The sequence below is a fragment of the Chenopodium album genome, chromosome 19 (assembly GCF_948465745.1).
Source record: "Chenopodium album chromosome 19, dcCheAlbu1.1, whole genome shotgun sequence".
In the NCBI taxonomy this organism is placed as follows: Eukaryota; Viridiplantae; Streptophyta; class Magnoliopsida; order Caryophyllales; family Amaranthaceae; genus Chenopodium; species Chenopodium album.
The window spans coordinates 516,062-533,996 of NC_137852.1; the positions used below are offsets into that span (position 1 = coordinate 516,062).

A 17,935-nucleotide genomic window follows, 5' to 3' on the forward strand; every position below is an offset into this window, starting at 1 on the left:
AACCGACAGTCCACTCATACTATGACAAGTGGCACATACATATTGTTTGCCCACCTTTGCCAATGGTCATGGCTATGACCTGGTCATTAGGTTTCTCTCTCCTAAAGTATCATCTTTTGAGTTTTTTAATATTTTTTTTCTCTCTCTCTTCATGCCCATTTTAAATGGACAACCATTGGCTTTGCTCTAAGGATATGCAAGGATAATATGGAGAATATAAGATGATTTTTACTAAGGATTATAAGTTAGTTTACGGTAGGATTAGTGAATAAGATTGTAAAATTGAATCGAATTAGATTATTAACTTCATCGGTCCCAAAATATTAGGGTCATTAGGATGGGTACATAAAACTTTGGGTGAAACCGTAAAAAGACTCCTTTTGGTTTTTTTTTTTTTTAATGTGGCTAAAATTGTTTTTTTTTTTTCAAAAATTAGTAGGCCGTGGAAGAGTAGAGGAAAACAGTTTTAAATTAGTGATTCCATGTTGTATTTAATACGAAGTATTATTTAGTACGTATCAATTATTTAAGGACGACAGACGAAAATGAGGACTATGTTAGTTATTATGTCAGTTATTATTAGACAGAGAAAGTGTTAACATTATTACTTAGATGTTACTTAAGTTGGGTTCCTATCAAATAGATTTGGATTTGACCATGATAGCTTGTTTATTAATACAATTTGTACATCTCATTCTCATTTCAAAATGTCATTGTAATATTATACGAGTAACATTTCTCATAAGGTTTTGTATGTATTTAGGTTATTTAATATTTAAACTAAAATTTATGCAAAATTCATCTTATTTTTGCTTTAAATTGCCAAAGATATAATAAAAGTTACTAGTACTCACCACCATTATTTTTTTTTTTGAAAGACACCACCATTATTTAATTGACTACAAATATTTAAAAACCAATAGTTTTGTTTTTTTTGGTGAAATGGTTTTGTAAGTTACGAGTTCAAAACACTCAAAGTAACCGCAAATTATTGACAAACACATTCAAAAAAACACAATACAAGTCTTCATCCATAACGAACTTTATTAGTTTGTTTGCGTTTGACGGCAGCAAAACATCCGTCCTTCATTGCTACCTTTCCTTATTCAATAGAATGCTAGGTCAAATTCAAAGTAGTGACATTATTTAATTAACTAAATCTAGGTTAATTGAATTTCTAATTCCCAATTGCATCGAGATCTACCATCACTACTACATCACCTCTACCACTGTCAAATTTAAGCATCAATCAAAATTCACGAAAACACAATTTAGAGACAAATTAATATTTTTTTATTAGGGTAATTCCGGCAAAAAAGTAGATTATATGGTTATTAGTGACTTAGTGTTACACCTAATAACGGTTTAACAATAGTTTAAGGCTCTATAGAACATGGTAGGGAGTTCCAAGGCATGCACTTAGGAAGTACATTAGGAGTTATTCTAGTTAATTATAGTATTACCTATATTATAGCTTAATTATTTGGAGCTTCCACATGATTCCTTGCATTGATTCAAATTTTAAGGTGTACACAAAACACACAATCACCTTTAATTGAGAAGATTGTGGCATCTCGGTTGATGGATTGTAGTTCTAATTAGTAACAATTTTCTTGGATGACAATTTAACTTACTAAAACTGCCTAATTTGGTTTTGTTATCTCATGATGTTAACAACCTCCGTGAATGATTACATTAAGCCATTGATAGATGTATGGATAGAAAAAGGCATGCAATTATCAAGGCTCAAAAGTTAATCAAGAAATCAAGTAAAGTACATAGTTATTAATTATTATGCATAGTCTAGAGACAAGAAAAGAAAAACTCGGAGTGGTATTTGATTAACATATCTAATGAGGACCTTTGTCATAAAATTAACTAACTAACGAAACATACAATGCTTCATTTTCATAGGGGTGATAATGACCACAATCGGTTTGTGAGCTATTTGAGAAGGGTCAAGCTATGATCAATTGATGAATAGACACACATAACACATATCACATATCACATATAAGTTGACCTGAAAAAGTGTATTATGCGCCTTTAATTTTGAACAATTTTTCACTTATTTTGACCCAGAAATAAAAATTGTCGAGATGCTTATCATGAATCCTAATACACTCTGGGAGTCTATTTGGCTGGTACATACAACCATCCAATATGCCTTTTAAAGGTCAATTAACCCGTTTGCTACTTATACCAATTTCATTAACTCAAGCCTACCACAAACATTTATGATAACATATAATGATCACATATGGTTCCAAACGCCGTTATATAACCCCCGAGAAGTATCCCCTAATATCTCAAGACTTTTTGACACTGGCCCGAAAACCTCCAAAATTCCTCAAAAAACGTGGATATTAGCCTTCAATTTTATTTATTTTTTTTTTTTTTACTTTTTTTCGTCCGGAAATAAAAATTGCCGAGATGTTTACCATGGTCCCTAAGACCCTCTGGGAGTCCAATTGGGTGGGTGAAACCATCCAATTTGCCTTTAAACGGCCAATTTACCGGTTTACAACTTGCACCAATTTCAGTAACTCAAGCCTACCACGAACGTTTTATGACAATATATTATGATCATATATGGTTCCAAACGACATTATATGACCCCGAGATGTATCCCCTATAATCTCAAAACTTTTCGACACCGGGCCCCGAAACCTCCAAATTTCTCAAAAAGCGTGGATATTAGCCTTCAATTTTGGAATTTTTTGACTTTTTTTTGCCCAGAAATAAAAATTGCCGAGATATTTACCATGATCCTTAAGACCCTCCGGGAGTCCAATTGGGTGGGTGAAACCATCCAATTTGCCTTTAAACGACCAATTTACCGGTTTATAATTTGCACCGATTTCATTAACTCAAGCCTACCACGAACGTTTATGACAATATATCACGATCATATATGGTTCTAAACGACATTATATGACCCCGAGATGTGTCCCCTAGAATCTCAAGACTTTTCGACACCGGGCCACGAAACCTCCAAATTTCTCAAAAAACGTTCAATTTTGGAATTTTTTGACTTTTTTACGCGCGGAAATAAAAATTTCCGAGATGTTTACCATGGTCCCTAAGATCCTCCGGGATCCCAATTGGGTTCGGGAGTCCAATTGGTGGTGACCATCCAATTTGTCTTTAAACGACCAATTTACCGGTTTACAACTTGCACCGATTTCATTAATTTAAGCCTACCACGAACGTTTATGACAATATATAATGATCATATATGGTTCCAAACGACATATGACCCTAAGATGTGTCCTCTAGATTCTCAAGACTTTTCGACACCGGGCCCGAAACCTCCAAATTTCTCAAAAAACGTGGATATTAGCCTTCAATTTTGGAATTTTTTGACTTTTTTTTTGTCCGGAAAAAAAAATTGCCGAGATGTTTACCATGGTCCCTAAGACCCTCCGGGAGTCTAATTGGGTGGGTGAAACCATCCAATTTGCCTTTAAACGGCCAATTTACCGGTTTACAACTTGCAACGATTTCATTAACTCAAGCCTACCACAAACGTTTATGACAATATCTAATGATCATATATGGTTCCAAACGGCATTATATGACACCGAGATGTATCCCATAGAATTTCAAGACTTTTCGACACCGGACCCTGAAACCTCCAAATTTCTCAAAAAGCGTGGATATTAGCCTTTAATTTTGGAATTTTTTGACTTTTTTTCGCCCGCATATAAAAATTGCCGAGATCTTTACTATGGTCCCTAATACCCTCCGGGAATGTAATTGGGTTGTTGGAACCCTCCAATTTACCTTAAATGACCAATTTACCGGTTTTTGTAGACGCCTCTTATATTGGTTATAAGCTTTCCCAGGGCCTTTACATGCGTGTGACAAAACATACAAAGGTAAGAGTACGTGCATATACTTAAATTTGCAAAATGCTTACATATATGTACTTCCTGAACACCTTCTTGTAGTGAGTAGTTCGAGATGTTCCTTTTTTAATGAACAAATTGCCTAACCAACACAAGTCTTTTTAGCTCAATTCGATCAAATATTATAAAGTGTTTTCGTCTAAACATGCTTAACCGTGCTACGATGTATCATCATGAAAATATAAGCCTATAAGGCTCATGCCATGCCTCATGCATGTTTCTTTCTTCCTTTTTGGGGGAGACATGAAAACCAAATTAGTGATGTCCTATGTCGACTAGAAAAATTAGATTAGATGACGATTTTACTTGAAATGAGTAAAAGCAAAGTAGAATAGTTAAACTTGCATAAGCACAAGTCATGGAACTTTAGAGGTCGGCTCCAAATCAAATCAATGAGAGTCAAAGTGATTCTACAGCTATATGTAGCCCTACATCATCCTCATCAAATTAAAGCAAATCGAAATTGGTCCAATTTTACTTTATATTACAGCTAATATATTTGTGTTACATAAATTATAGTATAAGATAAGGTCATCTTTACTACTTTACACGACATATATTTCATGAAGAAAGTTAAAGGCCACAATTAGCTAGCTGAAGTTGACTTGATTGGTGGAATTATCCATATTTCGTGTAAAGTTGATGAACCACACATTCATCATCAAATGTAAATGTGAACCTATTTTGCACATATGGTGCATATACATGAAAAGGGAGGTTTTGTGTCACTTTTGGAAATGTAACTTGATTTTGACTAGAGTCTTACTCTAATTAATATCTATAAGAGATAATTTTAATTAGAATATCATGATATAAATATCATAACGTGGAATATGACATGAGATTATATGACATATATGATATACTCCCTCCGTTACTTTTTACTCGCAATTTTGGAGGGAGGAACGGACTCTTAGGCAAAAGATTGGTAAGTGTAATTAACAAAAAATAAGGGCATGTGTTTAGTATTAATCCAACCCAAAAAAAAATAAAATAAAATAAAACAAAATACAACCACCTATCACCAGCAGCAGCAGCACCACCACCACCTAGCAGCAGCACCATACGACCACCACCTAGCACCATACGACTTCGACCACCACCACCATCTATGTCGCCCACATCCCACAACCGATTTCGAAGCACCACCACCACCACCATCTATGTCGCCCACAACCCACACCCCCGATTTTGAACCACCACCACCATCTATGTCGCCCATAACCCACAACCCACACCCCCGATTTTGAAGCACCACCACCACCAACGCGCGATTTCGACCTACCACCACCTTTCGCCCACAACCCACCACCAGCAGCAGCGCAAACGCGCGATACACCGAACCCACCACATCACAGTAGCACGAACACCTCAAAACCCACCATCACCCACAACCTCACAACCCACAACACACGAATCCAGAACCAGAAATCGCAATCGCAATCGACCCACAACCCAAAACTCGAACTCCGCACCCCTAAACCCACGAACCCATAATCTACGAATCAACGAACCCACAATCTACTACTGCCTTCTCCATCTTGAATTAAAGATGTAATTGGTCAAATTTAACCATAAAAACTCTAAATCTAGAGTTTTCATGGTTAAATTTGACCATAATACCTTCAAATTTGAGCTACAGAGGCAATGGCGAAACAAAAAAATGGAAGAGAGAGAAAAACGAAGGTGGTAATGGTGGTAATGGTGGTGGTGGTGGTGGCGGTGGTGGTGGATACCAATGAAGGTGATGGTGAATTTGGAAGGTGAATGATTTAGGTTGTAATGGTTAAGTTAATTAATGTTAGGGTTGAAGTTTAAAATAAAATCAATAGTTTAATTAGGGTGTTTAAAAAAAAAGTAAGGGTAATTTTGTAAAACCACACAAAAAAACTTACCATAAAAGGAAAGAAAAAAAATTGTTGCAAGTAATGTGTAACGGCTAAATATGGTAATTGTTGCGAGTAAAAAGTAACGGAGGGAGTATATGACAATGAAGTATTTTGTGAGAGTAATGGTGGCTAATAGGGCCAAGTTAGGCCAAGCTTATTCAGTAGCTTGCTAGAGCTGTATAAGGACACAGTTTATGTTTCAAAAGAAAATTGATATTTCTAGATTGATAAATGGAAAAACTAGCTCTTTCAAATAATGAGTTAATAGATTCCATTACCTAATCAAATATTCCAACGGTGGAGAAATTTTGTTTATTGCTTCCGTCGTTTAGATGCATCAATTTTTATATATGTAAGTTTCAATTTAGATGCATCACTTTCTTTTTAGCTTATAAATTCTCTCAACCTCTCTCATATCACATGAGTCCTCTTTTTTCTTTCTCTCTATATTTCATCTCCATAAAATTGCCTAGTATGTAGTATGTGAATTCTAAAACGATGCATCTAAAAAAAGGATATGATGAAGGACAAAGGATGAAATGGATGTATAAAAAAAGTGTTACGAATATTACAAAATGGAGGAAGTAGTTTACATGTCACAAATTATTCATTACCCTGATAATGAATTTCAAAGAAAGAGTTTATTTGGATGACCTTGTGGTGAAGAGTTCAAAATTCAATAATAGAACACAAAAAAAAAAAAAAAAAAAAAAAAAAAAAAAAAAAAAAAAAAAAAAAATATAACCATTACTATTGGCGATTTGCCGATTTACATATTCATAACCTTTTTCCACGATTTATGATCTCCAATCAAATCTATAAATAAACTAAAACAACAACCGCTGACATCATCACTTTTTAAAATTGTACACATGTCAAGTTGTTGTTAAAATTTTTCCCACCTAAATCAATTGCTGACATCATATATTCTTATTTATTTTTTTACCTTAAATTATAATAATATTTTTGTAAGAAAATTATTATTATTATTATTATTATTATTATTATTATTATATTATACTCCATATTTTATATTATAAATTTATGAGTGACTATCTGACTTCAAAATATAATTCTCTCGGTTATAAAGTACCCCGTAATGCATAGATTTCTTAAGTTTATTTTTACTCTTTTTCAAAATTAATAAGATCTATATATTATTGCAAATGGAAATTAATAGTTATGTTTCTATAATTTATCTCATATAAGGGACATATATAAAATATATATTTATTTCAATAAATTTTTTTATGCCGTGCATCGCACGGGGCTTATCTAGTGAGGAATAAATGAACGGCCTTCATGTTAAGGATTTTATGATTTATTCATGGGCTAAGTGCCGTAATTGGGCTTTTTTTAAGAAGTCATTTTTCATAATTGGCCTTTGTTAAGAAATCATTATTCGCAATTGGGCCATTTGATTTCTTATGGCACAAATAATACGATATCTACTTCAGTACTAACGGTTTATTTTATTATTATTATAAACAAAAGTTATACAACCTATAATAAATTAGTGGGAAGCCGAGATACAATCTGACAGTGGCGGATGCAAGGGATTTTTGTGGGGTCCCTTGACCCACTTGAATTTAAAAAACAAAAAAATTCTTATCAAATTATTTTTTTTTTCCTATAAAAATTGTTTATATTTTTCATTAAATGATCCTATTAAAATTTATCAAATATGTTTTGACCCCACTAAATATCTTTTCTAACTCCCCAAGAGAAGAGAAAGAGAAAGGAAGGAAGCCATACCCAATTGCTCGACAACTGGATTCGTACTTGATTCGCTTCCGATTGGTCGCATCAGTCACTACCCGTCCAGGAACAAAGTCAGAAAGCCTAGACTGTGTCAATGGAAAAGACCCTGTCAAGTCAACACAGATATCGCGACCACGATCCCACGAATAAATGATAATATTTTTAATTTATCAAATCCTAATTTTCTAAGTAGTTTTATATATTATACTGCCAACAAGTTGTGATTTCGACCGTCTACCAATTTCTTTAGACCAATTTCTTTAGATCCAAATCTAGGCTCACTTTAGAGGTTGAGAGTGAAATTGTTCAAGAAGTACATACCAAAAAAATAATGCACGACAAGAATTAAATAGCTAATAGCCTATATATTACCATACAACTTACTCGATACTATGCTCGCCCATGTATACATAAATACAAGGAAAATTTCACAAGAATAATCCAACCTTTCGCTGGTTCTCCCAAAATAATCCAACCTTTGGATTAACCTTGAATAATCCCACCTTTACCTATTATTCTCCCACACCACCCCCAGCAGGTCACCATACCCCCTATGACCGGTTGTAAGCCACGTGTTAACTTCTAATTGGTTTGATTTTTTTTTTTTTAATTTTAAAACTTAATTTTATAAAAAAAAAAAATCCTAAAAAATGAAAAAAAAATCCCAAAAATTGAAAAAAAGAAAAACCGAAACCCACCCTTAGCTTCACACCATCAACCCCACCGTCAATCCACCATCATCCGCACCTCCACAGCCGCCCACAACACCATAGCACCATCACAACCCCACCATCGATCCACCCACACCGACCCACCTCCGCGCCACCATCAACCAAACCAGAAATCCCCACTGTCCCAACTCCGTCTTCCCGTGACAAAATCAACCAACCCATAAACCTCCACGCACCATCAACCAACCCACAAACCCCCACCGTCACACCAAAACCCATGGAAACCACCCCCTCCTGCCTCCTCTTTCAAAACCTCCCTTTCCCCGTTTTCCTTCTCTCTCCCTTCGTGGTAGTGATTGTGGTTTGTAATATGGAGAAAAGATGAAGGAGGTGGCTTGATCACTAGCTGTGAGGACGAAAATGGAGGTGGTGGTTATTGTGGTTTGTGGTGATGGAAGAAGGATGATGGACGAGGTGGTAATGGAGGTTAGGATGAAGGTTGTGTTCATGGAGGAGGGATGAAGAAAGGTGTTCATAGAGAAAGAGAGAGAAAGAAGTGGTCATGGAGGAAAAAAAAAATTAAATTACCTAATCTTCAGGTAACCAGTCACTTAGGTTCAGTATGGGAGAATATATACCAAAGGTGGGATTATTCAGGGTTAATCCAAAGGTTGGATTATTTTAGGAGAACCAGCGAAAGGTTGGATTATTCTTGTGAAATTTTCCTAAATACAAAGAAAGTTAGAAATATATAAATATTGCACACTATAACTTGATTAAATTCCGTCAAACTAGTAGAATAAAATACTACTGTACACCTTAAGGCCTGTTCACATTTACTTAATTTCAGTTCAGTTAGCTCTAATCAGTTCAGGTCAGTTCAGCTCTTAATTTCTCTCGGTTCAGCTCCAATCAGTCAGTTCAGTTCCAATCAGTTCAGTAGATGTGAACAAGCACTTAGTCCATAGATCATATGATATCTTTTGATACGAGGATTATTAGGACTTTGTAACTCTATATATTCCCAATTATTATCAATGAGAAAGCTATTCTAATTATTATATATTCTGTCCTCATATCAAAAGATATCGTAGGATCTTAGGAAATTAACTAAAATATAGAAGATAAATATATGGAAATATTCTATCAAGTCTTCCTAATATACGATAATATCTCAATAAATTCCTTTAATAATACTACGTACTTTGTAAAATATTTATTGGTGGCTCGAGCTTGCTCCTCATTTGGGAGCTCCCTGGAATAGAAATAAGGCTTTCTACACAAAGATATACACTGCCATTAACCCCATAGCTTGAGATGGCAAGTTCATTCGACTCCACAATTTCATATTTCGGATCATACCAAATAAGACTAGAATGTCCAACTATACTAACATGGTTACAATGTTTAGTATCGACACATTTGTTGTTGTAGAAGATTAAAACCCCCGAAGATCTTCTTCTCGAATAAGCAATAGGATTAAACCATGTCATTCTATTAGATACTACGTAGAAATTTGAAACGCGCAACACTTTTGTCCATGATTCTTTGATCCCATATTCCTTCATGCTCCATACTTCAATATAACCATCCTTAGTTTTAAGACATATACAAAAACGTCCATCTATAAATGTTGAATGAGCATATTTGGTAGGAAGATTATTAGTATTTGGAAAACTCAAGTCATCCTCCCGACTTCAAACTATAAATCAGAAAACTCTAAGTGAGCATGTCTCTCTTCCCTCCTAGAATTATCACGACAATCTTATAATCATCACGCTTAATATCATAGCCAAACCCATAACGTTTATCACGGAAATTATTATCTATCTCCTTGCTAGGATATATGATTGGTTTGGAAGTATGTCGAGTTGATGGGTTACATACCATGAAACCATCAAAAGCCTCATTGTTGTAGTTAAACATGTTGGGACTTATTATTTGGCAAAATAAGCCACGGCAAGAACCTACACCATCTATGTACGAGTCCTCATCTATCATATAATCGTCGAAAATATTTAATTTAACGAGTTGAGAGTGGGAATCGATATCATCCCCAACATATAGGCAATTGTTGTGAATAAATACGAAGGGACGATTATGGTGATAGAAATTGGAATTGGTTTTACTAGATTTGTTAAGATGATCTTGGATGAAAGGTGAGTTATTGATGAGGTTGTACCAATCTTTGCATACACTCTTGAATCGTAACAATGATTTTACGGGTAGCCATACTAGTATTTCATACATCAAATCTTGAGGTATTGGGTTTAAGGGTGATGAATTGACGGCCATGCTTGATTTTGTTTTTTCACATACACAAGTTGTTTATATTAGGCAGAGGTACAGTGTATAATCGATCTATAAAATATTAATTAGGGTTATAATGTTACTAGTCTCTCTTTTTTTTTTTTTTTTTTTTTTTTTTTTTTTTTTTTTTTTTTTTTGGTTTTTTGGCGCAAATGTTACATAACCTTTTTCCACGATTTATGATACATAACCTTTTTCCACGATTTATGATCTCCAATCAAATGAGGAATAAATAAATAAACGGCCTTATGTTAAGGATTTTATATATTTTTGATTTATTCATGGGCTAAGTGCCGTAACTGGGCTTTTGTTTAGAAGTCATTTTTCATGATTGGGCTTTGTTAAGAAATCATTATTTGCTATTGGGCCATTTGATTTCTTATGGCATAAATAATACAGTACGATATCTTCCCCTACTTCATTACTAACGGTATGCAAATAATGTGTATTGGAATATTTGGAACTTTGCAGAGTTAGGAGTAGGCTTTGCAAATTTATTGTGATTCGAGGATTAATCATCAATAATAATATACAATCTAGGCTATGTAGCATACCATTTCCATATACAATATTATATTGACATGTTACATGGTTTCCTTTTTGGATAGGTTGTTCATGTTTAGAAGGAATTATCTTCCATAAATTTGCCTTCAAACTATAAGTCAGCATGTCCCTCTTTCCTCCTAGAATTATTACGACAATCTTATAATCATTACGCTGAATATCATAGCCAAATTTATTACACCCAATTACTCGTAAATTATCGATAAATTTTCAAATTAATACGAGTACTAAAAAGGAAAGTTTGGACTATATACGGAGTATATGATAAAGTATATCATATCCTTCAAAAAAAAAAAAGAGTACTGTATATCATTACATATATTAAAATGGTCTATTAATTGAACTTAAGTAACAAATTATTCAATGCCTAAAAAAATACTACCTCCGTCCCTAAATTACATTCCTCTTTGGAACTTTACACGGGAATTAAGGAGAGAAGAATAAGACAAATAACAATAATTAAATAATGCAATGGGAAGTACAAAGATAGAATAGTTATTACTCATGACATGTCATCAATCCTTTGCAAAAAAAAGGACCAATCACATGCTCCTAATTGAAAATTTTTAACCAATCATATTCATTGTAATTTGGCACAAGGATTATGAGTGAGATTAGGTAAGGATGAGTGAGAAAGCATTAAATATAAAACAAAAAAAAAGAGTTGATTTACTAAAAAAAACTTACCAAAGATAGAAAGGAGGAATGTAATTTTGGAATACCAAAAATAGAAAGGAGGAATGTAATTTAGGGATGGAGGGAGTACTTTCTCTGTTCTTTTTTACTTGACCTGTTTCTTTTATCACTCTTGCCAATGCAAAACTTTAACGATTAATAACTTTAATTTTACAAAAAATATAGTAAAAGTTATATATTATGATAGTAGCTATTGAGACGAATTCAAAAAGATCCAACATGAATATGTTTTTCCTTACATATTATTCACAAAACACGGTTAAAAGAAGGGTGATGAACAGTATAAAAGTCAAAGCGGGTCAAGTAAAAAAAGAACGAGGAAGTACGGAAATATTGAATGCACATATACTTGCAATTAGTACAACTCCGTAATAGAAACGAAGTTTGGAAAGAAAGAGTCATCGTCAACCTCTCTCCTCTCTCCTCTTCCCCAAATTCACAAATCACAGTCATCATTTTCAGAGTGAACAACTCAGAAGAAGAAAAAAATAACTGAGAATGGGTTTTGGGGCATTCTTCAAAACCCTATTAATTACATTTTCAGCAGCTCTAATCACCTACAATGTCATAATCTCTGCAAATGCACCCTTAAAGCTCGATTTCCCAGGACCCAATAACCCATCTTCACTTGACCCGGTTATCAAACTTCCTATTGATCGCAAATTAAAACTGGGTTCATCTCAAAAAAGGCTCTTTCATACTGCTGTTACTGCCTCGGATTCTCTGTACAATACTTGGCAATGTAGAGTCATGTATTATTGGTTCAAGAAGTTTCAGAATCAACCCAATTCTGAGATGGGTGGGTTTACCCGGATTTTGCATTCGGGTCACCGGGATGAGTATATGGATGAGATCCCTACTTTTGTTGCTCAGCCTCTTCCTTCTGGGGTGGATCAGGTGATTGATTTTTATTTGTTGAGTTTTGATCAATTTTAGGAATTAATCTTGTTTTTGTTAGGTAGATTTTGAAGTTAATGGTTGATTTTTGATGGATTTTGTTTTGAGTTAGAAATGTTGTTGGTTTCATTTTCCTGATTTGATGTTGAATTCATAAATTCCATATTAGGTAAATCAAAGTACCATATTTGAAATGATATATATACTACGAAATAATATTGATTTAGCTCATTTTAGGGTGAATTTGGATTCTGTTTTGACAAATCGAAGATTGCTTGATCCTTGGTGTGTAGCAAATGTGTATTGGAACTTTGCACAGTTAGGAGAAGGGGGTTTCTTTTATAGAACCTATGTAAGTTTCTGATTGCAGAGTGGAGTTTGTGATTTAGGTTGCTGAGTTTGAAGTTTGTGGAGTTAATTGGCTACAAGTTTGTGGAGTTAACTGGCTACAAGTGAAAGCAATTTTGATCTTGAATAGTTGAAAAGATAGAAAATTTGGACATAAGAAAGTCTATTGGTGGTTGGGGAAGTTGGCAGAAGATGGAATGGTTGTGGTCCTTTTGAGAAGTGATGATTGTATGATTTAAATGTACTATATACTTGCTTTCATTTTGTTGAATCATGGATGCGGTGCCTAAACTTTTGGAAGTTAGAACAATATGATAGATTAGTTAGGCTTATCACCCGAGCATAGTAAACGTCTGTTTGATTTTTAAATAAACAATAGATGTGATTGGTAAAAACATTGTTATAGAATTCCATCAGGGATATATTAACTTTCAAGTTCAAATCTGTAGGATAATGAAGGGCCTTCACCATTATGCATGTACTGAAACTTTTGATCAGTGTGAGAGTCTGAAGTTATTGAAGTTGAGTATGTGTAGAAATTGGTATAGTCTACTTGGATGGCTGTGTAGATAGTTGTTCGCCTATTTTTCTGAAGGTTTTTTAGGAAGTCAAAACCTAAGTTGATACTGGTTTAGGCAGTTCATGTCTGTATAAGACGCTACTTTGTATGTGAAAATACTGGAAGATGTGCAATTGTGCATGTAGCTGTATCCCAGTAAATTGTGACTGTAGGCTTGAATAATTATGGTGATGCTATCTAAATGCAGGTGCAGTAAATGCTTCTTATGTTCAATTCAATAAGCTGGTTTGATGTTAATTTGGAATATTAAAGCACATGCATTCAAGTAACTAGGTACTGGTTGCCTGTGAGAAGTTTGAGCTGAGGAGCCCCATTATTGACATGTAATCGAACTGAATGATAAAAAGAGGAAGTCATTCTTCTTTATGTGGTGTAAAAGCCCATGTACACCTGCTAAGACTTTTTTTTATTTTTTTGCACTTAATTTGTTTGTCGATGTTGTGTGATGTGTAATACTGTTCATATTGTACTTGAAATTCTGGCTTTGGCAGTCCTACCAATCTCATTTGTCCTTGTTTATGTCCTTTTGAACTTGTAGGGCTACATTGTTCTTAACAGACCTTGGGCATTTGTACAATGGCTTGAACAAGCAGACATCAAAGAAGAGTATGAAATCTGATATGAATTCCTTGGTCCTTTCACATCCCTTACCCCCCCCCCCCCCCCCCCCCCCCCCCCCCCACTCTTCCCCTCCCAATGGAGAACTAAAAAGTTTTGGGGAGGGGGGGATTCTGTTATCATTTCTTTCTATAATTAATTAGCAGTTTCTCACTGTAATGCAGTTACATACTAATGGCAGAGCCAGATCACATTATTGTGAAGCCTATACCTAATTTATCTCGTGATGGATATGGAGCTGCTTTTCCATTCTTTTATATTGAACCTAAGAAGTACGAGGCTGCACTCCGGAAGTTTTTTCCTGAGAACAAGGGACAAATAACACAGATTGATCCCATTGGAAATTCTCCTGTAATTATTGCAAAGGTAACTAGTTCTTTTCATTTTTTTTACAATAAATATGCATCTATATGATTGTGATCAGTATCATCCTTTTCTTTTGGCTCTTGCTATTCTTTACAGGAATCTCTAAAGAAGATAGCTCCCACATGGATGAATGTTTCATTGGGAATGAAGAAGGATCCTGAAACTGACAAAGCATTTGGTTGGGTTCTTGAGATGTAAGCTTCTTCAAAGTAGGTTGAGAAATTTGTTTACTATAAATCTATAATAAAGCATGTCTTGTAGCCTCACTCTGTGAATCTGCAGGTATGCCTATGCTGTCGCGTCTGCCCTGCATGGTGTAAAGAACATCTTGTATAAGGATTTCATGATTCAGGTTTAGTCTACTGCCTTAACCTTTATATCTTTTATTTTAATGTTGTATAGCTTTTATCTAATTCTTGTCCATCTTTCCCCATGTTTTGCTCGCTTACAACACTACTTGCTTGAGAGATACTAATACATGTTTACATGTTATAATATACTAAATTTTTTGGTTAGATTATCACATAATATCTCAATGAAGCTAGAGTGTTTCATTGAATATATTTAAACACCATTCATCAGTATGGATCCTATCACTTGCAAGGGTTGTCGGATTCTACATTACTTCCAGACCCTAACTTACAATAAATGTATGAAGCATAATGCTTCTTGGTCAGACCATAGAGTTTCTGATTTTACATTGACTGTTTGCTTCTGAAGTTACATTTTTCATTTGATGATGGGCCCTATCAACCTATAATTCAAGGTTTATATAAAACCTTTGATTAAATTAGAGTCCATCATTGCAGTTCATTTTTTATATAGCCGACATATTCACTACTTTTGGGCATTGGATTATAATGGGTTTACTTCAAATTAGTGATTTGCTCATTAGAAGTAATTAAGCTTCTTATTTAACGTGTAAGCAGAATTTTGAGGTTTTGGTTCAAATCTTCAAATTACTGATTTGTACATATCTATTCTTGTCTATATTTTGACAAGAAAAAAGCTTGCTGGCAACGAGCATGCTCTCATTTAGGATGATGAAATTGATTATGTATTCTGATTAAATCATTATGATTTTTCCTCTATGAGAAAAAATCTATTGAAATCATTACACTTATTATATTCTGTTATGATGTAAACCAGCCTCCATGGGACACAGAAGTGGGAGAAAAGTATATCATACATTACACTTACGGGTGTGACTATGATATGAAGGTATATACCCCTACCCCTTCCTCCCCTAAGCTGTCTGCTTCCCACTATTTGCATGTCTTCGCTTGTGTGCATGCCTTTTTTCGTATCTCAAAAGCATTCTTGAATTGCCTTAGAAATTTTTAGATCCTAAAATGCAGGGCAAGCTAACATATGGAAAGATTGGAGAATGGCGATTTGACAAGAGATCCTATGACAAGGTTAAACCTCCAAGAAACTTGACACTGCCACCACCTGGTGTTCCTGAAAGTGTGGTATGCTTTTCTCAATTTGTAGCATTGCAATTGTTTTCATTTGGCTGCACCCTTATGGCTGTCTTCCTTTTGCAAGCCACTCTTCTTTGAACTAACACATTCGTGCATTGGAGCCATGTATTTGTCTCTTGAGGCTTTGGTAAAATTGGTTTTAGTTTATCAAATTTCGTGTCCTTGTCTTATAAATTAGATACTTGGCAAGGACATGTGACTATGTTTGGAGCTATGAAAGGTCATATATATAAGTACAAAGATTATGATTGTTTTTCAAGATGAAGGAGCATTGTTTTGTCATAACAGAGGAAAACCTTAACTGGACTAATAATAGGAAGCTAGTGCTAGAATTAGATAATAAAGATTAGTCGCAGTGGAGAACATGAGGTACACTTATTACCAGACGGACGTTATTAGGTGGATTTTTACGCGGAAAGTTAAAGAGGTTAAACTTCCTGAAAGTTCTGTATGTCATCATTGCGATTCATATCAAATTAGCCATTCCTTTTGATGTTTATGTTGTGAGTCTTGTGACTAGGAATATTATATGTGATGAATGAGTATATCTACTGTGTATAAAGAAAAACTTACCCAGTAGAGAGCAGAGACTTCACCTTCTATCTTGATAGTAACCTGCTAGAAAGTTTTTAATTTACATTAATGACAAGTTGATAAGACTTATAACTAGCATGTACTCGTGTAATGTCCAAGCCGTATGCTGCTAACTGCATAAACCATTGCAGGGTTGTTAAAAACTCCATTCAGATCTTCAACTGCACAGTAGACTTGAAATGATCTGCTTCTTAGCAGTTTAAATCTACCTGTGATATTCTTAGTGTGTTGTTTTTCCTATTACAGGTGACGCTTGTTAAAATGGTGAACGAGGCAACATCAAACATACCTAACTGGTAGTCATAATGATACGTGATGGATTACAATACTGTGATACTCGTAATGTTGTCTTGCTTTCGGTAATGTGGCTTTGTTGATGCAAGATAGATCCAACTATACAAAATCATAGATCATCCTTTGATAGTAGAGGTTTCTTTTTTTCCATTCCTTTCAATCACTGCCACGGTGCCACCCCATATTTTGTATTACCGAAGTACAAAAAGATTTTGCACCTTAGGTAATAGTGCATAGGTGAGTTGTAAAAAGCTGAAATTCCTCAGAAAAGTTTGTTAATATAGTTAATTTCTTGTGCAAGTTACGGTAAATCAATCCAATTGTTTTTTCTTCAACCATCATCTTTAAATGTTACTATCTGAACTTCAATTTTGACTAGACGAATTGTCTATCCGTGTATGTACTGATCTACCACTGCTACCGAAAGTACATTGTCCCAAGTGCATGGAAGGCTACGCCTGACATTCACAAATTATGAATCATCATTTTGAAATTCAGTATCTAACTTCAAACTGTATTTGGTTGTAATACAAATATGATAGTCCTTATCTAAACTTGATGAACTTTGTGAACAAAGTTTGAAAACATTTAAATTTTTTCTAATTTTGTTATATTTTATTTTTATGTGGTACATCTAACTCCTACAATGAAGTACTCGTATAAGCAAATTAAATGTTAACTCTTGTGCACTAATTCTCCTTGACTTATGTTGTCAAAAAATAAAAAAATAAAAAATAAAAAATAATAATAATAATAAAAAAAAATTCTTATTTAAGTTGAATAAAACTCCTTTGAATGCACTAGAGTTCTCTTTTCTTCTAGACATTGCAGCCAAACAGTGATCATAGCTTAGTTACGATTTCTCGGAGCATAAAAAATGAAATAAGATCCTAGTAAGTCTTCCATTATGGTAATTCTGTTGAAAATCCCATCTCAGCATGAGCTATGTGAA

General features: G+C 34.4%; 2 protein-coding genes across 2 annotated transcripts; one reads left to right on the forward strand and one right to left on the reverse strand.

Moving 5' to 3' along the window:
• Window positions 1-9,951: 9,951 nt before the first annotated feature.
• Window positions 9,952-10,527, reverse strand: LOC145596042 (F-box/kelch-repeat protein At3g23880-like). The gene has a single exon (XM_081652476.1). It carries the CDS (start codon window positions 10,525-10,527, stop codon window positions 9,952-9,954), a length of 576 nt encoding a protein of 191 aa, XP_081508602.1.
• A 1,647-nt stretch (window positions 10,528-12,174) lies between these two features.
• Window positions 12,175-17,322, forward strand: LOC145594806 (hydroxyproline O-arabinosyltransferase 1-like). Its single transcript, XM_081651138.1, has 8 exons — window positions 12,175-12,699; window positions 14,166-14,233; window positions 14,410-14,611; window positions 14,708-14,805; window positions 14,894-14,963; window positions 15,761-15,832; window positions 15,970-16,083; window positions 16,936-17,322. The coding sequence occupies exons 1-8, from the start codon at window positions 12,301-12,303 to the stop codon at window positions 16,987-16,989; spliced, it is 1,077 nt and encodes a 358-aa protein (XP_081507264.1). The 5' UTR covers window positions 12,175-12,300; the 3' UTR covers window positions 16,990-17,322.
• The last annotated feature ends 613 nt before the right edge of the window (window positions 17,323-17,935 follow it).

Coding starts and splice junctions, on each gene's coding strand:
- LOC145594806 (XM_081651138.1), top strand. CDS start 12,301: ATGGGTTTTGGGGCATTCTTCAAAACCCTATTAATTACATTTTCAGCA. Junction 12,700..14,165: donor TTCCTTCTGGGGTGGATCAG/GTGATTGATTTT, acceptor TTGAACTTGTAG/GGCTACATTGTTCTTAACAG. Junction 14,612..14,707: donor CTCCTGTAATTATTGCAAAG/GTAACTAGTTCT, acceptor TATTCTTTACAG/GAATCTCTAAAGAAGATAGC.
- LOC145596042 (XM_081652476.1), bottom strand. CDS start 10,527: ATGGCCGTCAATTCATCACCCTTAAACCCAATACCTCAAGATTTGATG.